At 38.7% G+C, this 24,864-nt stretch overlaps 1 protein-coding gene across 2 annotated transcripts in view; it reads right to left on the reverse strand.

Moving 5' to 3' along the window:
* Nucleotides 1-374: 374 nt before the first annotated feature.
* The window catches only part of LOC119721372 (integrin beta-1-like), a 34,665-nt gene continuing 10,175 nt past the window's right edge, over nt 375-24,864 (reverse strand). Inside the window, exons 3-22 of one of the 2 annotated variants that reach the window (XM_038191430.1) lie at nt 24,213-24,323; nt 23,188-23,269; nt 21,175-21,306; nt 19,208-19,304; nt 18,242-18,335; nt 18,026-18,112; nt 17,201-17,284; nt 16,822-16,902; nt 16,155-16,268; nt 15,667-15,756; nt 15,289-15,488; nt 14,931-15,015; nt 14,545-14,678; nt 12,932-13,004; nt 12,548-12,757; nt 11,989-12,081; nt 10,162-10,309; nt 9,426-9,530; nt 5,803-5,969; nt 375-4,946 (exon numbers count right to left, since the gene is read on the reverse strand). In XM_038191430.1, the coding sequence (XP_038047358.1) occupies nt 4,884-4,946; nt 5,803-5,969; nt 9,426-9,530; nt 10,162-10,309; nt 11,989-12,081; nt 12,548-12,757; nt 12,932-13,004; nt 14,545-14,678; nt 14,931-15,015; nt 15,289-15,488; nt 15,667-15,756; nt 16,155-16,268; nt 16,822-16,902; nt 17,201-17,284; nt 18,026-18,112; nt 18,242-18,335; nt 19,208-19,304; nt 21,175-21,306; nt 23,188-23,269; nt 24,213-24,323 (2,250 nt within the window). In that variant the 3' untranslated portion in view covers nt 375-4,883. Of the gene's footprint in view, nt 4,947-5,802; nt 5,970-6,776; nt 6,887-9,425; nt 9,531-10,161; nt 10,310-11,988; nt 12,082-12,547; nt 12,758-12,931; nt 13,005-14,544; nt 14,679-14,930; nt 15,016-15,288; nt 15,489-15,666; nt 15,757-16,154; nt 16,269-16,821; nt 16,903-17,200; nt 17,285-18,025; nt 18,113-18,241; nt 18,336-19,207; nt 19,305-21,174; nt 21,307-23,187; nt 23,270-24,212; nt 24,324-24,864 lie in introns of those variants that run through there. The other variant, XM_038191431.1, reaches the window with a different exon arrangement.

The following is a 24,864-nucleotide window of genomic DNA, read 5'->3' on the forward strand; positions in this document are numbered from 1 at the left end:
TTCAAATCCCTCTATCAGATACTCTGCAAACTTAATCAAATAACCATCAAAACAATATTGAATAGCTGAAAACTTGCAGGTAGGTTAAGAAAAACATTTTGGTCATTTTGTTTTAATTGAACTCCAATTAGGGCCTAAGTGTATGAAATGAGTAAACAACATCCATATTAATTTCAATCTCACAATAAAGTTGCAATACACGAGACCTTTCAATTAAAAGACTATTTAAAGTATTGTGTCTAGGTCGAAGAGTCTCTGAATCCTAATACAAACTTATCCTCAAGTTTTAATTTAAACAAAACCCGAAAATCTTTACATATCTGCATTGATTTATGTAATAAATGGAGTCACATAAGTCATGCTAGACACCAAAATGGTTTCACTTAATTTATTAATCAGTAATGAAACATGACATTTTAATACATGCAGTACAGAACAATGTACATGCGATGAGACAATTTTTTTTGTAATTTGTCTTATGAACATACAAGAGTAGAAATGCAGGAATTGTATACATCATTTATCATATTTATTAGTCTGTACTGGACACTGATACATGAGCCACTATTTATGTATGAACATAAGCCTTTTTAGCTTAGGCTGTTCAAGCCGTTTTTAATTTTTAACGCCAAGATTCACTGACAGCTTCAAAATAAATTTGTATCATCCAAATTAATTACAAGTTCCCCCTCACACCCTTCAACATAAATATTTTATGCTAAAGAGTCACCAAAATGTATTTTTTTTTTATCATCACACAACAAAATCTGGCTTGCAGTACATGTATAAAAATCACAGTTTTAATTACTGTTTATCAAAATCCGGCGATTCTTAAAAGAAATATTTATCAAAAAATCTTTGGTAATCACAAAGCTAGTCACAAATGGGCGCTAATGAAAAACAGGAACACAAAAATCTAACAAGAGTGGGAATTGGTTGCATACTCATAGGCTGTCATTTAATCGACCAATCAACAGTGTCGTATAAAATGCCACACAACTCAGATGCTCAGATGAATGACATAGCACATACAATGTAATTGTAAACTGTGCACTCACAAAGGAAACGAAATCCAAAATGGTCAACAAAAGTTGAAATTGTCAGATATTTTGGGTATTAACAGCTCGTCCTTTGACATAAGAAAGAGAACTGAGAACGGTAAAGACCTTACTTCAACTTGGACAAGAAAAAGTCCCCAAAAGACCCTTTCTACATCATTCAAATATTACAAAAGCTAGGTCAAGCATCTAGAGTACTTTCAGGCGTAACACTGTACATCTTCGCATAAAATGATTATTACAGTACTGTAAAAGAGTACTTGTGTTAATAGAGTAATAGGCTCAAGCAAGAAAAATACAATAAGTTATTGATGAAAATCATACACATTCTCCATTCTATAGTAAATAGTAGATACACTTGGCAATATAACAAACGCACTATACAGCTACATCATACATGTACATGCTATATTTAATTTTTTTTTTACAAATTGAATCGCAATAAGTAGATTGAAGGCATTGTAATTGGAAGGTACATAACTTTTCAACAAGCCCTGCTTGCTGAAAGGAAGAAAATAAGGAAGAAAAGATTGTTCTGTTAGAAAAAGTTGACGTCTTATTCAATTCAAATTAAGCACCTGTTTTCAATGCAAAGAAATTCAAAGTGCTTCAACAAGTGATTCCAAAGTGCTGTGAGGATTGTCCTGCTTTGAAATTCCTACACTAGATATTAATTTCCTCTTATCTCTATGGTTTGCCTTCAATTATAAAATGTAACGATACATCTTCCATTACAGCTTTTCCCCACCATAACAGCATCAATTTGTTACAGGCATGCCGTGAACTTATTAAAATTTTCACAAGGGTGTTGCTTTACAAATTCAAGGCAATTAAAAAGCAGAAAAACAGTTATCTTTGATGCTTGCTGAACTAAAATATGTGACCAATACAATCTCAATCGTTGCATAATTTCAAAAGTACTTGTTCAACATTTAGTCTGAATTCTCATCTCACTAATACTGTTTTAATAACAAAATATTTGTTAGTCAAATCACTGAATCATTCAAAAAGAAAGTAACCATACCATTACGTAGGCTGTGGTTTTGTTGATCGTAGATTCAAACACTGAGAGTCCATGACCTAGGTCCCTTTATATTTTACCAAGTCTCTAACATACCGCCTTCCCCTCCCAAAAAAAGAAATTCATTTCCCCAAAACAGTTTGCTTCACTTTCAAGTTGTGTGGACTGATTGCCAAAACAGCAAGAGCCTAAACTTTTAACACACTACTAGTTACTAAGGCACAAATTTACAACCTAGTGCCCGAGTAACAAAACTTCTTCGAAAAAAATCTGCATACCAATGTTTACCTTAATGTACATTGCTACACGAAAGTTTAAATATTTTATATATTTGCAGGACCACGGTCATCTCACTGTACTGAATTTGTTTTAATTCAAACTGTCCACGCTGACCTTTTTTAAAAACATGACATAAAAGCTTAATAACACTGCTAATGAGATCATGGATGGATACTAATCAGTATCCAGCTAACAGATGGATACTGATTTAAATATGAACACTGAAGGCTTCACAAATATATCCAAGCTTATGAAAAACCCTAAAGATACAGGAAAATAATTTGGGCCAAATTTAATGGCACTGATGTTACCATAAAATATTGGCCAGCTAATTGAAATGCCGAACAGCTTGTGGACAAACTTTCATCCAAGCTAAAAAGCACTTGCCATTTCGGCTAGTAACTTCAACTTGACCCAAGGAAGATAATAATTTCCATTAAAAAAACCAATGGTACTACTTTTGCTAAAAATTCAAAATTAAAAAAAGCTTACAATCAAACAATTACAATTAAAACTTTGTTATCAATAAAAACCTCATCTCCCACTTCAAAGGGTGGATTTGATAATTTGACGCATTCCTCTTCACACACTGGACCAAAACATACAGACAAAATATACAAGGCAGGTTATTTACACAGTTCTAAAAGCTGTCTTAAAAGCACCAGAAAAAAATAATAAAAACAAGGTCCAACTCTACATTTTAAAATACGAGCCACCAATAATATGACTGCTTACAGTATCTTAAGGGTATTAAAATCTTCCCTTGTGGTTAAAATCAATTAAACCAAATGTGGGAATTCAAATTGTATTCAAAATAACACAATTCTGTGAGAAGGGATTTTTTTCTTCAAAACTGTTAAAGAAACCCTGTTTAAATAAAGGAAGAAATACAATCTAGTAATAGAAATGACAGAAGAGGTACAAAATAAAGTTAAAAAAAAGTGAATTACAGAGTTGTACAAAGTAAATGTTTCTTTTTAAAACTGCAATTGTGTTTTTTGTGTGTTTTTTTTTAAGCTTGATGGGGCCTTTGTATCCGTCATCTTGTATTAATTGCACAATACAATATAATAAAAAATAAGTTATTTGAAAGTTCTTGCTTCATTTTGGAATTCATGGCAAAGCATCCTCTCAGAAACATTAACGAAATTTATAGTTTTTATTTTGTTCTTGAAAGTTGTACCAAGTTTACGGCAATGAATGGTCTTACCTCATGGCACATTACAGCCGTAACATTCAATTGTAAGAATTGTTCCCAAGGTCGAGCAAAAAATAATTTGCATCTGCAGTTTGACATAAAGGGGAAGACCCTTTTTCAACCTTATGACAATTTTTGAAAATTTCTTGACCGCATTCAAAAAAATTCAAATATTAATCCAGGTGAGAGCCACCGGGGTTGAAATTTTTGTTTAGTTCACTCCTCAAAATTATTTTTTGAAAAAAAAGAAAAGAAAAAGGGAAGTAATTTAGAGCAAAGGAAACCGATAGGGCTTTGAATACTAAATAAGCATACTCACAGCTGTAGTTCAGGTGCATAAGTAAAAACTAACAGGCACCATCAATTCACATAAACACTCAGACTCAAATACACTCCACAGCTTCAGAATATTGCAAGATTTAGTTGCGTAGAAATGCCCCAAAAGTCCCCATTCTGGTATAGCATTTAGGTACGTAATGCATATTTTCCAAGCAAAGCTTTATTACAAATGTATTAATTGATTACAAGTTCTTCTCTGTCATAAAAACCCTTAACAGGATCGACAATGACTGAGTTACATAACCACACACATTACAAGCATCACACATATACACACTCACCACACGTGTACAAATCCATCCACAGACACACGGACACTCACAATATCGAAACAATTCACGATATCCTTACACATATACAAATAACATTCCCATGAGCCCTTGCTTCCCAGCATTTTTGACTAGGAATCTTCCTAAATCCTTCAAAATCCACCACTTTGCAGAAGCCAAATGAGCACCTTCTTTGTTTTAAAAGGAGCATCAAGCCTCATTTTAAGTTAACCCTAACCCTGCCAGACGCAACACAGTGCATCAGGTGAAAAAATCTGCGGGACCTTTCTTTATTGAACCATCAACACCAGAGCGATTCTGACACAATAGGAGCTAGTCCCATTGAACAATACAACAGTTGTATCCTGCTGCAGTTGGTGACCACAGACGCTGAGGCAGTTTGGCCTTGAGACTTTTGACATGATGGATCTTGCTACACTGAGCAGGCTTGTCATTTTGACAAGTGTTGCATATTGCTGCTGCTGAGCTCTACCTTTTCAATTCTGCAAAAACCCAAAACCTCGTGGTAGATATTGAAGGATCTAGGAGCGTTAATCAGAATAAAAACCCACTTCTGAAGCGTTTCTCCAAAACGGGAGATAACTTTACGAGGACGGTGGGGAAGTCTACCTCTCACGAGATGTTCCAGAGAGAAGCTTCGTCAGTTTTTGACATGCAAGTCATTAAGTGAGGACCTAAGTGAGTGCCGCAGTCGGCAGTTATTTGCCGTAGGTTGGGTTTTTGAATACTGACGTTGACGGCTTGTAGATGGGGTTCTCTCCCTGATGGGTAAACCAAGAAATAAAAGAGAGAAAAGTAAATATTTATCCGACCAATCATTCAGTCCTTTCAATGACTACACCCTCCTCGCCCACAAATTCAACAGATATCTATAACTGAAGCACACTTGAGTGTTGTTTTTGCTGAGTGCTGATTCTTGGGTGCATTTATCTCTCGCAAAGGCACCATGGGGTTATATATTCAATTGAAAACAGTCCACATGCAAGGCAACAAAGTGCTCCGATGTACCAGGAATGTAACTATCCATGTCAATAAAAAAATCTTTATCCCTAACTCCCTAGCGTCTTTTACTAGGAACTGGACCAATTCCATCAAAATCCATCACTCACTGTGCGTCTAATTCAAAACTGTACATGACATAATGGAATCTACCACTGACGCACTGGTTAACATTTATGGGCTACACATGGCTTTTATCACAATAGCAGTACAGGAAGCTAGGCAAAATCAATCGGATACCCCTAGCACTGCTGCATGCCATTAGGCCCAAGTCCATCAAACTCCATCAATATTTAGTCACGCCAGGCCTTCTGGACCTTAAGTTCCCTGAAATCCACCAAATGGGGGGCTGGATTTTGATGGAGTTAGGGTGGTTAGGGTTAATATGCAAATCTGAAATCCACATTTCAAGGCTAGTTTTGTGATGCCATGGCACGTACATGTACATGTATTCATGAAGGAAAATTGTTTAATTCCCACCGAATTTTGCTGTGAACCTTTCTAGACATCAAATTTGCTTGGCATTCACATGAACTATGAACCAGCTGTAATTCTTGATTTAAAACAAAACCGTTTCACAAAAGAATGCTTAGGAATCCAAATGGTTTTGGAACTCACCGCTTCCCACTGGGCGTTGGTCCTTTCCTTCTCGAACTGTTGGAACTCTCTCCTGTCGTGGATGTAGGTCAGGAGACGCCAGATGAGGAGCAGGGCGATGCCCACTAGGATGATTCCGATGATGATGCCGATGATGATCCACAACACATCAGCAACCAGCGGGCAACCTGAAAAACCAAATTTAAAGGGAAAATACAACATTTGCAAACATCAAAAAATAAAACTACCAAATCATTTTGAAATACCTTGCTGGACTGTTAGTGAATGACAGTGTAAAGCATCCTGTAAAATCATGGCACCTGGTATACTGTCATTTTCAAGAAAAGTGGTATTTTTGTATCAATTTGGTCGGCCGACCAGCGTTGGAAAAAACTGGCTTTTTTCCCCAAATACTGGCCCCAATTGACCATCGCACTTGTTTGCAATCGATTACACACCTATGAACGGGTACAAGCCAACTAGACTGGTTCCCTGACCTTACAATTCCCCAATGTATGTAAACTGCTCTGTTTCTTCTTATATGGAGTCAGGGAACCAGACTACAGGAACATGATTGTTTTTCTTGGTTTTTATAGCATTTTCGAACCCAAAACCTCAAAAAAGTCAGTGTAACTATATTTGCTATATATTTCCAACCCCCAATTCCATCCATTTCTGAAAATTACAGCAAAAGCAAATGATGTATTTTCCTTTAAAGGCATATAGGATCATTTGCTTTTCCATGTATTTTGTTTGTTTCCAATAATAACGCCACTCAAAATCCAAAGAAGAACGTTCAAAATCTATGATCCTTAACAAATCAGCTGCACGTGGACAACTGGAAAACCAAATTTAAAGGCAATTAGGATCATGTGTTGTCATGGATTTTGTCCGTTTCCAATAATAACACCACTCAAAATCCAAAGAAGAACATTTGAAACCTTTTATCCATAATCAGCTACACGTGGACAACCTGAAGACCAACTTCAAAGGCAGGATCATTTGCTTTTTCATGCATTTTGTTCGTTTCCAATAATAACACAACTCAAATCCAAAGAACGCTCAAAATCTATGATCCATAACACATCGGCCACCAGCGGGCAACCTGAAAAACCAAATTTAAAGGCATATAAGATCATTAGCGTTTTCATGCATTTTGTTCGTTTCCAATAATAACACCACTCAAAATCCAAAGAAGCATGTTCAAAACCTATTCCTGCTGAAGTTTCAGCTCAATGGATATTTATATAATATTGGATGGCTTTGAGGTGGATACAAGAATATATTGTCACAGCGAGTGCAATATATTCTTGTATCCACCGAAAACAAGCCATCCAATATTACTATTATTATTTATATCAGGCTGACTTGATCCGCAAGAAGCACAATTCAAGACACTGTCTTCATTACATCTTTTTCGTTTACATCAAACGTTTTGAAGCTGCCACTGTAATTGTTAACAACAGTGTGCGTATACCTGGCCTTCTGCGCGCGCTGCATGCGCGCGGCGTGTTCCGTGTTCGACGGTGTACGCGCGCGCTACGCTCTGTTGAGTGGTTGACAACTGTGACTTTCTATGCTCTTGATCAATCGGGAACCTGTGAAAATGCCCGGATTGACTGCAATAACAATGTTATTGCAGTCAACTTTTTATGAAAGCATACAATATGCTCATTTATTTTTACCGCCGGAAGCCTGATATCTATATATATAAGAGAGAAGTTTACTCGCCCCCGAGACGATGTTTGCTCCTGAAAGGATCCGAGACCGCGGGCTCCCGCGGCCCCAAAATCGCTCCACGTCCGTGGAAAAATGCGGAGGGTGTCTTCCGCCGGGTCGGACGCTTCGGGTCGTCCTAATTTTCCCGTACGGACCGGCGATCCGTTTCGTCGATTTTTCGTGACTGGATTTTGCACAGGAATTTGCCGTCGTGTGCGCTTTCACGTTGACTGCCTGGCCGCCCCCCGTGCTGGCTTTTCTGCATGTCTAGACTGTGCGAGGTCAGCGAGGTCAACGTAGGGGTTTCGTTTACGTGTTCTACTCGGCCCCTCTGCAAAAGCGTTTACCAAACGTTAGTATGGGGTGACCTTGGTAAAATATTTTTTGTCCATGGTGCGTGGCCACAAAGTGTCCCTATTCTTTCATATGCTTCGCTTGCCGCCCCTGCGCCGAGTGCAACGAATACTCAGAAGGACTACACATTAGTATGCCTAGCGCGGTCTGACCAATCGAAAGTCTACACTGCGTGGTACTTCCCGGCTATACGTAAAACCGTCACTGGCAACGCGTACTGCAGCCTGCTCCACACCCTGGAAACGAGGTTGAGTCTACGGTGCTCGCTATTTGCATGATTTGAAGCACAAGCATGTGAGTGACGTGTATAGTGCTCTGTTGCTTCCATCGTGTGTTAATACAGCTCCATGCTTCCACCAAGGCTGACCGTTGTGAGTTCGCTGCCCGCCACGAATAATTCAGTGTCGCGTTGTAATGGGGGCCTGTTTTGGATCAACGAAGGATCGATGCATTGCTTAAAATACCGCGATCTTAAACGCTGTCACAAAAAATCGACAAAATAGTGTCCGACCCGGTGGAACACACCCTCCACATTTTTTCCACGGACGTGAAGCCGCGGTCTCGGATCCTTTCAGGAGCAAACATTTCTCGGAGGCCGAGTAAAACTTGCTATTATATAGATGGTTGAACCAACTTGAATAAAAGTTGACTCGACTTTTTCCTCGCAGACGGTCTCGCAAATTGTAAGAAGTTCAAGTTTACGTTTGTTGAAGAGAACAATACTGAAACTTAATTATGACCTTCCTCCATGATTCAGACCGTTTGTAGTTTTATGTTAACACTCAACATTTTCATTTCAAATGACACCTTCACGTTTTATTGCATTATGACTTATTGTCAAAACGGTCTCGCAAATTGTTAGAAGTTCAAGTTTGCGTTTGTTGAAGAGTCCAATACTGAAACTTAATTATGACCTTCCTCCATGATTCAGACCGTTTGTAATTTTATGGTAACACTCAACATTTTCATTTCAAATGACACCTTCACGTTTTATTGCATTATGATTTAAACCAGCCTTCGCCTGTGTACTACAGTAACCTTTTCACTACGTTTTCCAAATTCGACTGCCTCACAAAAAGCCAATTTAACAGACCAACGGCAACATTTACAGACAGTTGCCACGGTACATAATTATCATGTGTGTAAATCGACGGGGGACAGGGGGAACCCAACCCCACCCCACCCCCATCCCCCCCCCCCCCACACACACACACACATTTTGAGGCGGGGGCATTTTTTGGTGCCCCCCCCCCCCACTTTTTCTTCCCCAAATAAAAATATTGTAGCCTACAATAATGATTCTATTGCTCTGAATACATGTAGCGGATTCAATTACTCCAAACTCAAAACTTTAAAAGATGCTCTTTGGTTTTAGTGGTCAGAAATTGCCTCAGATCACACCACAGAAATTGCTTTTCTATAACTGCATGTCTCCCCAACTATATCCCCCATTTACATTTTATTCCCCACATTTTCATCCCCAACACTACGCCCTACCCGATCTATGATCGGGTAAATCAGCTTGTAAATAATAATACACTTTATGTATTCGTTCAAAGACTGTTACGTACTTGGCTCCTCTACTGCTTGCAGTTCAATGTTGCCTTCGCCCAGCTTCCGATATGTGAACTCAAAGTTACAGTTGTTCTCATCCTTGAACACGCACGAAATGCGGTCTGCAAAATTAAATTTTGTGATCAAATGAAAATGATTAGGTGAGAAATTCAATAATTATAATAAAAATCTGAACATGAATAAACCAGATACGATTGGACAAAATGTGTCCAATCTATCAGCAGGGGTAGGAAAAAAATCAATATCAACTCAAAAGATGGAATTGATTAAAATCAGAACACATGTTAATCAGAATTGCTTGATTTGTCAGTTGTGCTGTTCACAATAATTTTCAAAAAAAAAATATAATCAATATCTGTCAATCGTAGCTGACTCAAATGAACTCGCATCAGTAACCACTAAGAGCGCTTGCAACCAAACAAAGATGGCACTTTAAACAAACTTTGTTTTCGGGAAACGAAAGGAAGCAAATTATTCTTAATTATTTCGAGTAACTACAGTCGACTCTCATTAATACAAACTCGTTCGGACCTAGCCAAATTGTTTGTTATGTATTAGAATTTTGTATTAAGAGGAACATCAGTCCCATTCATTGTGCACAAAAATGCACAGTCCGGACCAAGGCTTTGTGTTTGCTATAACCAGAATTTGTATTAACAGTGTTTACTAACGAGAGTCGACTGTAGTTCATTTTCTGGATGAACTACGAGTGATTCAGACATAACCACCTACCGGTACTTTCTCGGTTTGGCAATTCTTCGAACACCTCCACTTCGTGAGGGCAGCTGTTGCACGCCTCTGGGTTGTCCTTGTACTTTCCCGTCTTGTAAACTTTGCATTGTACGCAGGGTTTGTGAAGATCGCACTCGCTAGGGCAACTCTGTCAAGTAAAATCAAGGAAAAATTGCATTGAAGTAGGAGGAGGTAAACATGTCTCTGAACTCATATCTGATACATTCCATATTTTCGCTCAGAGTGTTTAAAGGGAATATTTTTATACAACATTTGCAAACATCGAAAAATAAAACTACCAAGTTTTTACAAAATACTTTACTAGGATGTTGGTAAATGACAGTCTAAAGCATCCTGTAAAATTATGGTACCTGGTGTGAAGTCATTTTCAAGAAAATGGTATTTTTGTATACATTTCCAATGGTGGTCGGCCGACCACTGTTGGAAAAACCTAACTATTTTTTCAATTTTTGCTCCAAATGTACCATTTTTTTCAGTTCAAATTTTGTTTGCTATTGGTTACATGTTTATGAACGGGTGCAGGCCAGCTAGACTGGTTCCCTTACCTTACAATTTTCCGGCATCTATAAATTGATCCAATTTATTTTTAGTGGAGTCAGGGAACCAGACTACTTGAACATTTTTGTTTTTCTTGGTTTTTCCTGCATTTTTGAACACAAAACTTCAAACATGTCAGTGTAACAATATTTGATCTTTATATACTAACCCCTCAAATACTTCATTGCTGAAAATTACAGCAAAGGCCAATGATGTACATTCCCTTTAAAGGAAACTATCAATACATTTTCCATTTTTAAGTTTAACAAAGAAATGGACTGGAGTGGGGTTTGAACCCGCGACCTTCAGAACACTGTCCTGGTGCTCAACCAACTGAGCCATCCAGCCCCATGCTGGCAGTTTCCCAGTGTGTCAATGTCTTTATTCAAGGGCGTTTGTCAGAAGCCATAAACCTGTATACTGATTGTAGCCGGGGATCACACCCAGTCATAATACTAGCATTGAGAGCAAACAAATAGGAAACAGGGATCACTCAGAGAGGACACAGGTTTTTATCACCAATCGTCATATATACCAGAAATAAATACCATATAAAAAGTACTATTCATAAGACGGAATTTGCGTAAGGATGATGTAAATTCAATGTGAATTCAATATAACAAGAAATTGCCACAATTTCAATTTTTTTTTTACAGTATCTGCTTGTAAAATACTTAAACCAAGAAATTGTCCAACTTACAATATAAAAAAAATATCTGTCATATGTGACCTGTTCTGTCAAAAGCAGACACTTCTGGGCAGAGGTTGAAATTGAGATAGGCCAAAAAACGCTGGGGGGGGGGGGGGGGGGGATTTTTATCGATTTTCTAATTCTTGCATATTTGTAATCCTGAACATGTCTAAAAGATACTATAAAAGTTTGAAACCCTAATTTGAACTCTAAATATAGTATTTTTGATGATTTGTTGAGGTATATTAATTAAAGAAATGTCTGTTTTGTGACGTTCGTGGCCATTTTCTACGTCTTCTACTTTTCGACACAATGAACTTCAAAATAGCATAACTCTGCCCAGGAATGACCGGTTTCAAAAACTAAACCACCAATTAAAAGGAAAACGTACATATTTCAACAATATGCAAAAATCTCATTTTCGACCTTATGCCCAGAAAAGTCTGATTTTGACAGAACAGGTCACATATTATTACTTTTTTTTCTGAGAGTAATGTATTGCTTTCCTCATTTCCTTCAGTCTACATGAAAAATTGAAAGACAATGACAGCATTCGGTTCTACTTTGATGTCACTTACATCACAGTTTTGGCACGTCGCTCCTCTGTATTTCTTGGTGTCGTTGCAGCTGCACTTGCCGCACTCGCAAACACCCACGTTGCTGCACACAAGCTGGTAACAACAACACAACATTCAATTCATAAACATTTATTTCCACTCTGAGGAGGCAGCATGAATGAAACCTTAGTTTAAAGCCAGAGTCCATCATTTGCAGCTATCCAAAAAGTAGCTCACGTAATTATTGTTGAAAAACATTCTTGGTTGAAAGATAGCAAAACACCCTGTGAATTGATTCTCTCTGGCAAGCTGTCATTTTGAAGAAATCAACGAAGGAAGGCCTTTCCAACGGTGCATCTTAAGGGACCGTAGGAAATTCACATTAGTAGTTCAATTTGTTATTGGGCGAAGCGCGCGCAAGCATTGGCACGACGTACACGCCCGCGCGGTTGCTATAATTCGTCGGATCAGTGCGCGACATCGCATTTATTTAATCCACATCAACCAATTTTAGTCAAACTTTATGCAAAACATGTTGTTTATGCAAAACAGCAGAACCAGAAGAAACCCGAAAACTCACCCCATCCGGAGAGATACATTTCTTGGAATTCTCCTCGCACCCACAGTTACTGCCCGACCATCCATCTTTACATTGGCAGTAATTTAAGCCCGTGACGTTGTTGCATTTGCAATCACCCCTGGTCGGTCCCCCGCAGGGGAGCTTCTTGTAGAGCTCACAGGAGTAAGTGTCACACTGGCACTGGTCTCCGTAAATTTCCTCCACAGGGTTCTAAGATAAAAATGGGTATAAGACATAGTCCTTTTAAGATCAAGGCGCTTTACATATTACTCCTGCTCTTTCTGGAGTGCTGTGGCCTCGTCCTTCCCAGGTGTAAATTTATAAACTGTGTTCCTTGGTGTTTTCGAAAGACCTTGCGAGGAATAAAAGTCACACGATACTTACTGTTCTGGTATTGCACAGGCATTTTCCACACTCACAATTTCCCCTGTCAGAGCATTCCACTGTGCTGTTTTGCCTGGTAGAAAATAAACACACACACAAAATTGTCAATATTTTCTTGTTGAAACGAAACAAAATACCAGCACCTCACAAAGGCTCACATGCTCTACTATAAGTAGTTTTTACTACCATTTTTGTAAAAAAAATTTACGAAGAAAATTATGGCCACTTTTTTTGATAAAAAAATTACTCAAACCCCCCCCCCCCCCCCCCCCGTATATGGAATAGCCACTTGCAAAGCAAGCTTTTAAGATATGCGCACAGATTTGGCGATTAATTATGCAAAACAAGACTGCGTCTTGACCTCGAGATTCTGACCATTCAGCGGGCGCCTTTTATTGGGTCTTCAGTAACCCATTGTAGCATTACAAAAGCATGGCAGCTATAATAATATAGTGCTTATATAGCACTTTATACCAAAGGTCTCAAAGCGCTTCACAATTATTACCCCTGTTCATCAGGCCATGAGACCATTTTCTGCAGCAGCTCAAGATCAGCGCAATCTGGTCTCTACCTTCACAGGTACCCATTTATACTCCTGGGTAGAGAGAGGCAATTGTAGTTAAGTGTCTTGCCCAAGAACACAAGCACTATGTTCCCCGTCCCGGTTCGAACCCACGTACCTTGGCAAGTGAGCCGAACACCGTAACCATTGGACCACAGCGCTCCACGTTAATTGACCGATCAATAGTTTAGGCCGAGTTACTGATCGAAGGACATCACTATTTCTAACGTTGACTCCGACTGGCTGGCACGCAAGGGTCGCATAAAATTTCCAATGCTCACATATATCAGACGTTGTTGCAGAGCTTGTGGGCTCCGTTGAACAACCGATGATACTCAGACTACTACCCACCCCCCCCCCCCCCTTCGCCCTGATCAAAAACCTAGATACGCCCCTACTTAGCAATTCCAGCATTAGTGTAATGTCCATGACAGAGCCAATTAACCCTGATATCTAATAGACCTTTATCATGCTGCCACCATTGCAGTCATGTTCCGTGTGTCCAATAACAATACTGAATGATAATGGTTTTTGTGCAACAAGGAACCAGACTATTTTTCCTTCCAGCCTCGCTTTGGTTACGTTGATTTGAATGGGGAAAAAATCATGAAGGCCGCAACATGATAATGGATTATTAATGATTCACAGAAATATGACCCCGAACTTCTACTTTGTAATCTCCTTGACCTTTCCTAGATGATGGATGTATAAGGTTTTGAGAAATTACATATCAGGGTTATCCGCTCCGTTCACAAGTACCCCCTCACCGGCAAAGAAAACACAGTTGGGGGTGACCGACTGACGCCATCTTGCCGCGACGCACAGCCGTACCACTGCGTGTACATAGTACAAATCCCCTGGTGTACGTGCGTCACACACAAGGAACGGTGCGCGTCAACCAGCTAAATGTCCCGCCCATGGGACGTCGTTGCTAGCTAAAAGGGCACCCTCTTTTGTTGGCTCACGGACCCCATTCACTGAGCTCTTCAAAACTCTGTCGTGGACATTACATAACACTGGAATCGCCCAAAACAAACTCTGTTGTGATTACCATACGCAGGCGGGGTCGATGCCCTCTGCTTCCTCCTTGTCACAGGTGCATTTAGCACCAGAGCGTTGGGGGAAACATTGGCAGCCGCCGCAGACCTGGGTCCCATTGCCATTGCAGATGTCTGGTCCTTCCAGCTGCAACAAATAAAGACAAAACTACATTAACCCATACCTGTTAATACAGGCGAATGTGAATGCAAGGTGAATTTGAAATCGCCCAAAACAATTCCGGATGTGAATTTGCTGTGCGAAAATTATCCGTGACATAAAACTTTTGTGTTCACCTTCGCTCTTGCACTGAATCAGCCTTGTGTCATCGAGTACCTGGCTCTGCTCTCAAGAAAGAGAGTTATACAAATTTGCCTTTGAGATGTGAATCAGACTTACCCTTTCCTCTGAGCAGGCACAATCACATATTGCCTGGATGGTGATCTGAAGAGATTCCTTGAATGCTGTTGGGCCTACAGAGAACCTGACAATGGCAAGAAAAATAAAGAGACTTGAATATAATTTAATTGTGGCTGAAGGCATAGTTAGGCTGCGTCCGAACTTCTTGAATACAGCTGACAATGATATATCATTACATGCTTATGGCTGAATCCACTTCCTATGGGCTCAGTGTACAAGTACCCCCTCAACGGCAAGAAAGGGAGAGTTGGGGGAGACCACTAGAAGAGACAATCCAAGGCAAAGCTGACAACGCATGACGCGATCTTTTTCTCATTTCAAACTCGGAAGAACCTACGTGAAATTTTTCATTGGCATGTCACAGGTTTTGTTGGTCATGGTGATGTCCAACGAGAACGTGACGTTGTCGCCGAGTTGCAGACCGCTACATTCTTGCATTCCTTTGTGCGGTATGCCATCTACGCACGTTGCTGTGTACTCGACGCCAAACAGATCGGCAGGGGCATCGTCCTCAACCTTCACACCAGACGTGATATTCTGTCAAAAAGTAAAACAAAGAGATCCATGACTAACCCTTCTGCTATTGTAAACAGCACAGACAGTCAAAGTTTTCCATCCACTTCCCCTGATATACTGTTAACACCGTGAGGCTAGTCACCAGCAGTCAACTGTGGCTAGTCAAACTCAGTCAACAGTGACATTTTACTCTACTTACACGATATACATCTTCGACAAGTTCCACGACGTTGGAGGAATCTTCTGTCAACCGGTTCACCTCGCTCTCATGAAAGAACTTGGGTAAATCCTGGGAAAGGCCAAAAAAAAAAATTTAAAAATGGAAATTGGTCCAATGAATCAATAAAACTAGCTTGGAGTTATTTTGTATCAGCCAACCAAATATCAGCATGCTCGTATTAACCCCAACTGTCTTTTACTAAGTACTGGACCAAGTCCGCCAAAAAGCCTTCAATCACAGTGCTTCCAATGCATGCTTTGCTTTAGGCCTTCAGGCCCAAGTCCATCACACTCCATCAATATTTAGACAAACCAGGCCTGCAGGACCAGTTCCCCCAAAATCCACCAAAATGGGGGGGGGGGGGATGGATTTTGATGGAGTTGGAGAGGTTAGGGGGAAAAAAAAAAAAAAAAAAACCAAACAAACAGACACATCATCCAATCACTGGTAACCAGACTATGACTTACTCTGTAAAATGCCATTGGGTCTGCTGAACCGGGCGGTACTCTGCCGATAGCAAATATAGGGAAGATGCTGTTCTCTTGCATCTTGCCGCTAAGCTGGCTAATGGACGGATAATCCTGTAAGATAAACACGGATCAAGAGAGCATTTAATTGGATGAATTCTGTTGGAGCAAAGGAATATCCTGCTAAGTGCAAGGTGTATATCTGAAAGTACATAGGTCACTTAAATGTAATATACAACATTTGCAAACATCAAAAAACAAAACTACCAAACTATAATAAAATAACTAACTTGACTGTAAGTGAATAATATTCTCAAGCATCCTGTGAAATCATGGCACCTGGTGTGCTGTCATTTTCAAGAAAAGTGGAATTTTTGTATCAATTAGCAAAGATGGTCAGATTTTTAAATATTCCTCACAATATTACCAATTTTAGGTAGTCAACATTTTATTTGCGATCGGTTACACATCCATGAACGGGTGCAAGTCTGGTTAGCACGTAATAGCACAAGGACCAAGTTTCCAGCGAGAGTTTCAAATTCACCTGGGCCATTTCAAGTTTTCATTTTCAGAATGTGCTTGCATGTGCCCATCACTTATTTATTTCCGGCTAAACATCGCCCTCTTACGTTCAGGAACAGAGATGATAGGCTAATAGTTCACTGACCTGCTCACTGGAGGCTGAGTATTCCATGCTCACTGCATCCATGTGACATTTCCCATCGTTCAGTTTCACAATACCCGCAAGCTGTCAATCCAAATTAAAAAAAGAGAAGACATTTATCAATGGTTACTCTTGCTGGTGATGGTTCATGTGTTTACACAATAGAGATGTTTGACTAAAATGGAATAAACTTAAGATGATTTTTAACATAAAACTCATAAATAAGAAACCAAAGTGATAGATACATCAAATAGAAATGATATACTATCATATAGCCTTAGTTTAACATATATAGCCTTAGTTTAACAAAGGTCTACACAAGACAAATAGACAAAACGGTCTAAATTTGCAAAGGTAAACAAAAAGTCTTGAAGTGGCCTACCTTGCCATCCCCAGCGATGTGAAATGGTGCGTCAGTGGAATACAGCAACAGGTGTCTTGCCCGGTCCCTCCAACCAATTTCTTCCTACAAATATGATACAAATCATGGATGGTTACGAGTGCAATGGTAAGAATAATTTCATGAGGTGACAGATGGAAAGTTGTTCCATCTGTCACCTCATGAAATTATTCTTTCCATTTCGCACGAATGTGAAACATTCATTATTTGTTTTATACAACGCCTGAATAAATCCTCGTCATCTGATCGGTCACTTTGTAAACTGATACTATGAATGTATCAGAGTTATCGGAGTTGTGTGAAAGCGCAACCAAAAGTGTGACCGTGTGAAGTTTTCTTTACCGTGTAATAGAACTTTTATTTTTGCGGTGCGGCCGGGCCATGCGTTGAGACAAATAATTCAATGACACGTGATCAACAACCCACCAATCAGACGACTGGGATTTATCCAGGCGTTGTATAAAATTTATTTAAAAAGTCTATTTCTCCTTACGTTTGAAACTCATTTGGTTTTTGTTTGATGTCTTGAATCTTTCACTACGAACTTGACAAGGAGGCCTCAAAAGAGTGGTTTCTTATTCATAATGTTGAGAAGAATTTATGTGGTACTTAGCGGAATATTCTACCGAGGGACATTTTCCAAAATCGCGCAATGTACTAAAACATGTCAGAAATTCAAAAGAATCACTCAAATTTCTACGAGTTAAGTCTAATAAAAAAATACAAAATAGGAAAAAATGTAAGCTTTTCCAAAACAGGAAAAAATTGAACCACACATTACTCCTGTTTCATTATGAAATTCCATACCTTACAAACGGTAGCTTGCATCAAGGCATCCAGGCCCCCTTCTGGGTTATCCAGGTTTCCTGAAGCGTCAACTTTCCCGATTTCTTCCTGAAATGCAAAACCAGAGCAAAACGTTTACCAGAGAACTGACATCCGGTATGTGTTATAATATTTAAACGGTGACACTGCATCTCTGTTGTAGTATTGAAAAAAGGAAAGATGTGGTTTTGCACTTACTGAAAATCTGTTAGTTTCTGATGTTAGCGGAAGCACATTTCTAAATCCAAACGGTGGTACACACACTGCACCGTGTAAGCAAGGATTCTGTAACCTGAAAATTTGAACAAAGAGTTACTTTTTACAAACGCGAATGTAACAATTTCAATTATAAAGAATAGACAGTTTAGGCTATAAATTTGAACACAATTATTAGGTTGTTGAAGAAAGGATTATGAACTCCAACCACCTAGGCCCTTTTGGCTAGGATCCATCCTCAATCCTTCAAAATCCTGCAAATGCCACTATGTAAAAATTGAATGTAGCCTCAATCCTCAAAAATCATCCGTTCTTTCTTGCACTTGTTCAGTGGAGGGGTGATCACTGCTTCAATCCTTCAAAATCCTCCAACAATCACTGTACTACAATGAGGAATTGCTGATGATATCCAGAAACAGTGCGGGTATCTTGTATAAACTAGGCATTATCTGTGTGTGGCTAAGCATAAACAACCCAGGGTGCAACTTAGGGTCTCGACACAATGCGTCTGTGGGGAGTCAGGTCGGCGTTGTGGTACTTCCCTCACCTTCCACCAGTGTGACCCGGGTTGGAATCCCCCCTGGGCCAATATGTGGATTGGGTTTTCAGTCCCTGCCCGATTCCGTGGGTTTGCCCCAGAATGTTTTTCTGAGGTTTTCCTCCCACCTCTAAAACTGTAATTTGTTCTCATCGTCTTCTCTCTACAGGTTTCTTCAGGCTTGCGCCTAGCGCACTCTTGAGGATTCCTTGGTTTCTTTACCAGAAATAAAATAATAATAATAATAATAATAATCTTCCAACATCAACTGGCACAAAACTGGCTGAATGTCTCAATCCTCCAAAATCCTCCAAAACCAGCTGGTTGACTTTGGAGGATTGAGGGCGAGGGTTAATGGAATGGAGTAATTTATGATTCTCTTTTATAGTATGTTTTTTTAAAATGCTTACTTTCTTTCCAAGATGTCCACATATGGCATTTTTACTTTGTCGACAAAAGCACCGTATCCTAGTCGGAAATCTTTGGTTATGTTTTTCATGACCTTGGCTGGAAAAGAAGGAAGGAACCAAATAAATTAATCTCCTTATTTTTTTTTTCTCACCCAGAGGCAATTTCAATTTGTCTCTACTACACACAAGAAAGAGTAAAATCCACAAAATGTAACATTATTTTCAAACCGGCAAACTAAGGCAAAAAGAAAAAAATATCTTGCTTGAAAAAGATTTGACATCAAAACTTGGGATCTATGGAATCATTTCAATGTCATAATTTTACTGTTTCCAAGAACTGGTGAGATAAAAATACAATGTCGAAAATATTGATATATTTGAGGAAACATTGGAAATTAATACATTCTTCCTTATTGTGAAATCCACAAGGTTACTTCAAGTAAGGTTCTTAATAATTATTCAATAAGACAATTTCTGAGTAACTGTAAGCAATCTGATGGTAGGCCTTTTAAATAACCAATTCATGGCATTGATATTCTTTTACAAACACTCAAAACAGAATAGGATAATGCAAGTAACATATGCCACAGCAATTCACTCTAAACTCAAGACGATGAAGATTGTGATGATGATGAGCATAGCAGATGAAACGAGGACCCGGGACGATGATGTATATTTAACTGGAAAATTATCCATTAATCGCTTGGCCATTGGTGCATGTCTTGGGTTACACAGTGCCCTGTACATGTACTCACGACCCCAAATTGTTGACAGTTGGGTGAATATTTCGTCTGTCGGAATGTTTATACAGGATTTGTTTACAGTATTTGTTTGTAGGTTTTACTTGTCCTGTGTCATTTATGGTTAAACAATACCCTGTACCCGTCGTGAGTGATCTGTCATAAAATACAAAGCTATTGTGCTGTACAGGGCGAGTCAAAATAAAAAAAACCCACATGGCGCCCGCGATTTTGTGAAGAAGTTCTGCATGTAGCACGTTCAAGATCTAGATTGTAAAAGCCCAATTAATAAGCTCTATTTTAGTAAAAGAATTGTTCATATCACTCATGTACATTTCATGTTATGGACTTTTAAACACAAACACAGTTTTATAATTTTGTCCACGGATCACAATAAAAGGAAGAGATATTTCAGCTAAACGAAAACAATTCACATGTCCCAAAAAAAATATCATAACACTCTCATATTACTGGCACTTATCATAAACACCTTCTGCTTCCAATGTTAAAACAATATACTTTATAATGTCAACAGTTTATAGTCTTGCCCTGCCTTCTATTTGCCTACCCCGGAAACTTATGGGATTATTCTGATATCGTTTTCATGATACGACATGGTTTCATTTTACTGAAATATCACATACCTTAAATGAGATCCGTGGGTAAAATTATAAAACCGTGTTTGTGACTTAGTGTTCAAAATTCCGTAACTCAAAAAGTACATGAGTGATCCGAATGATTCTTGTATTAAAAGAAAGCTTATTAATTGGTCTTTCACATCCTAGATCTGGGAAGCCCTACATGCAGAACTTCTTTACAAAATAGGGGGCACCATTTGGGTTTCCTTTTTTTTCACTCACCCTGTATACTGTATGCCATCATAGCGTCTCTAAAATTCAACAAGCTCAAAACATCATACATCTCTCTCTTGCTTTCTCTGAAAATTGCCGAAAAATTCCCAATAACTGACCATAACAATAAATATATTTTTTTTTTCTCACTTTTGGTAATTATTTTTTTAGGTTTATAACAACTCAGAATGTTAGGGCATGAATTTCCTTGTGTGGGAAACAAAATACAATCCACATGAAATTTAGCTGGTGCTGCATTTTATATCAATTTGTAATGTCAAAACCTGTCCTGATGTCACAAAATCATTTTCACTTTCCCTCTTGAATATGAGCCATCATTTAGGGTTAAAGTTCTTTGGTTTATAAAATTACTAACCAAGTTTATCGCCGAGCCCCTTTAAGCTGTCCAAGTCGTTGGCCATAGACTGTGACAGGTCCATCACGTAATATAAATCCACAGGAAAATCCTCAGCTTGCCGGATGTTCAACTGAACCCTGGTAGGCTCACCTGGAAAAACAAACCAATAAATAATGTCAAGCAAATATCTTTCAGTATAACTGAACCCATCCGCAGGCCTCTCTACAACAAGGGTCATGCTGTAAGTTTTGGGTTTTCTTTTTTTTCCTGTCTCAATTACATCTGACATCTATTATTTTCTACTTCTGCATGCCCTCCTTAATGCAGTGTCGGATTCGCGAAGATCCTAGCAAGAGTGCTTGAGGTATTATGGATCACATTATGTCTGGCCATGCCACAATGCTGAATACCATTGGATGAACATTCCATAACACTTTCATTTCATTTAGGCGAAGTAAAAAAACAAAACATGTTGCTCGTCCCCGCCCGCTTCCTTTTTGGAGGCCGCCTGGATTTTTTTATTATTTTTTATTTTTGAAAAATGCAGTAAAAAAACACCGAAAAAGTCCACAAATTCATCGGAAATAAATTGTGGACCAATACAAGTCTAAATGACACTGTAAATACATGTATGTTCAGTTCTCTTGTCCAACTTATCTTTCATTTTAAAAGTGTCTTTGAACAGTGGAAACACCAACAATTGCAGGAAATTTTTAAATGGCGGCCATCTTGAAACAAATAAAAAATAAAAAGCCCCGCTTCCTCCTTTTTTTTCGAAAACCCGGACGAGAAACATGTTTTTTTTTATTCGGCCTCATAGTTAGTTTCTAGATTTGTTATTTTTAAAGGCTCCAATACGTGATGACACATATCGCAACTTTTACGAATGCAATGTTTATAGTACAGTACATTTACTATACAGCATCATCAAAACATGTCATATGGAAGAATACACTGAAACTTAAACCATGACAATTATATTTAAAAAAACAAAACCCAGAGGTTTGTTTAAAAAAAAAAGATGTTTTAGTGATTTGTCAGCCCAGACATGAGTTTCCGTGTGTTGAAAACTAAAAAGAAATCCACCCTTTTCATAAATCACGAATGAAAATATAGAGTTTCCTGTTTTTAAAACCCTGAAATTGTCGGACTAAAAAAAGAAAAATTCATGCACAACTTCCCATTCAGGCCAAGCACGCTGACAGCACAGGCCTTACAATTTGAACCTACCCACCAGCCCAATCTATTGTCCGGACTCCTTCAACCTTGAAACACAGGTCAACGACAATCAGGGAACCAGACCATTTCTGAGGGCTCCCCATTGTCCCGATTTCCTTCGAACAACTTCAACATGGCCCAAAAGCCCTGATTTCATTACACTACCCTATTGGTAGATTTTTTTAAGAGTGCTTTTATCAATACGGTCTCAATGGTTTAATGGTGGTGTATATGACGGGTGGCGACACTGAGATAATTCTGTTGAGGCGAAATTGAGTTTGTTTCTCTGCTCACAATAGAGTCTAGCCATTGATCCTGATAACCTCTGGGACCTGAAATAGTTTGTAGTTAACAAAAAAAAGCACTAGGCAAAGCAACCAACAGAGATATATCACTTGTCACGGACCAACATTTTTGCCCTACCTACCCCCTGAGCTGCCATCAGTGCCCTAGACCCAGGAATAGTACAACTCCCTGTCTACATTACTTTAAAGTTTTGTCTTCTACCAGGAGACACACAAGCAATGAAAAACAATTTCTTGTAAACTTTCTTCTAAAACCTGGCAACAAACTGACATTATTAGACTTCAATTGCTGGACTGCATCGTTGAGAAATATTACCAAATTACTTTTGTTTGAAAGGGGAACTTCCGACACACATTCATAACTTCAGTTCAACACTGAGATCTTTGGAGAAAGTCTGAAACTTACAAGTGCAACAAAAACTAGTAAAATTCGTCCTACAAAACCTCCCGGTGAATTTTGAAGGACTTGGGGCATGAGATTAGAGTTTAAAGTAAATGTCCACAATACCTGGTCTCATCTGAAGAAATAGCTTCTGTGGGTTAACTTGGACAATTTCTCCCGCATCTCCTGCGTCACTCAGAGGTTTGGCCTACAACCAAGAGAAAAAAAATCCTTAAATGTACCAATGACTTTTGATCCCATAGGCAAATGTCTAAGTGAAAGAAACAAATAAGTCAACTAACACAAAGTGAAAGAACTGACACAAAGGGTGATCTTTATGTTGAGATGTTGTGGTGGTACATATACCACTTTGGTCTTCGTCAAAACGTGACGAGTTCGGATCTCCCTAAGGCTAACACATGGACTGCATTTTCTTGGCTATTTTTTGTGGTTTTGTCTAGATTCCAAATTTTTGTCTAAGAATTTCTCATCTGTCTGTGGTAAGCTGTGAAAAAAAGAAGAGAAAAACATTGCTGCAGAAGGAAAAGATATCATGGAATATCCCTATATAAAATATGACAAGTTCAAGCCTGAAGCGACAAGTGTTCAAGTGTTATCAATAAAATGTTCATAAAAGCATAATTTTGCTTTTAAACGGAATAAGTAACTTAGCAAAGAAATGTACATTATGTTAGTGCCGGTGATCAGTTGTGTGAACCTTTCGAATGGCAAAAACACATACCTGAAGCAAAGTAAGATCCATGCAAAAATATTCTAATCTTCGAGTAAGAAATACAAATATGACAAAATTTTCCACGAAAACAAATGACCAACTTGCATAAATGTCCCAACTTTCAAAAAGATAAGAATATAGCTTATTGTAATCGGAAAGAATTCTATATACGGACGTCACTTGACACCCTGTGCACAAACCCTATGAGACTGGTCTGAAAAATTCTAAGTGTTTTCTCTCTAAATGCTTCAATATTTTCCCTGCTAAATCTGACTTTTACCGACGTGTTATCGCTTTCTGATGGCCGGTAGGTCATTGCAGGGAAAAATTAGTGACGTCTGTGTACGGAATTCTTTCCATGTAATCTACCATGGCTGGCCTGTGGTTATTCTGAATCATGAGGAGACCTAGATCTCACCTCCACTTCTATGAGTTTATTCTTGGGGAAGTTGAGACCATCTTCCTTGCAGCCTCTCCGTCTGAGGTTCTCGGGGAGATCGCACCTTGAATAGGAGTCATCATCAAACCCCTACCCACCAAAAAAAACAAAAAAAACAGAACAATTTAACTCAAATTTATAAAGAACAAAAGAAAAAACAAAAAGCACACCAATTCCATTAATCACAACACTGACATGATTTATCCTTACATGACAAACAATGATTACAATTCTCCTGACACAATATGAAAAATACGCATGTTTAAGGAAACTTTACCGTGATGAATAAAAAAACAACACCCAATTCAATTTTCCAGACCCATTTTTTCAAATGGTTATTCCATTTTTAATACCAATAGTCTGTCTCTAAATTTGTATTATTCAATGCCCTGAATTTGTAAAATCAATTTAAATTCCATTTATAGAACCCTGTGGAAAATATTTTTAGCTGTACTCAAATTTCCCACAAAAACCCTTAAACACACATTATATTTGCAATGGCATTTATTAAAATACCCCTTTCATTTTTTTTTTTTTTAGGAATTTCCCATAAGCAATTTCTTTCATTTTACGATTATTCTGAACAGTTGTGTCATTCCTGCCTCACATTTAATTCTTCTAATTTTTTTCC

This window comes from Patiria miniata, unplaced genomic scaffold, assembly GCF_015706575.1.
Source record: "Patiria miniata isolate m_02_andy unplaced genomic scaffold, ASM1570657v1 HiC_scaffold_13, whole genome shotgun sequence".
Lineage (NCBI taxonomy): Eukaryota > Metazoa > Echinodermata > Asteroidea > Valvatida > Asterinidae > Patiria > Patiria miniata.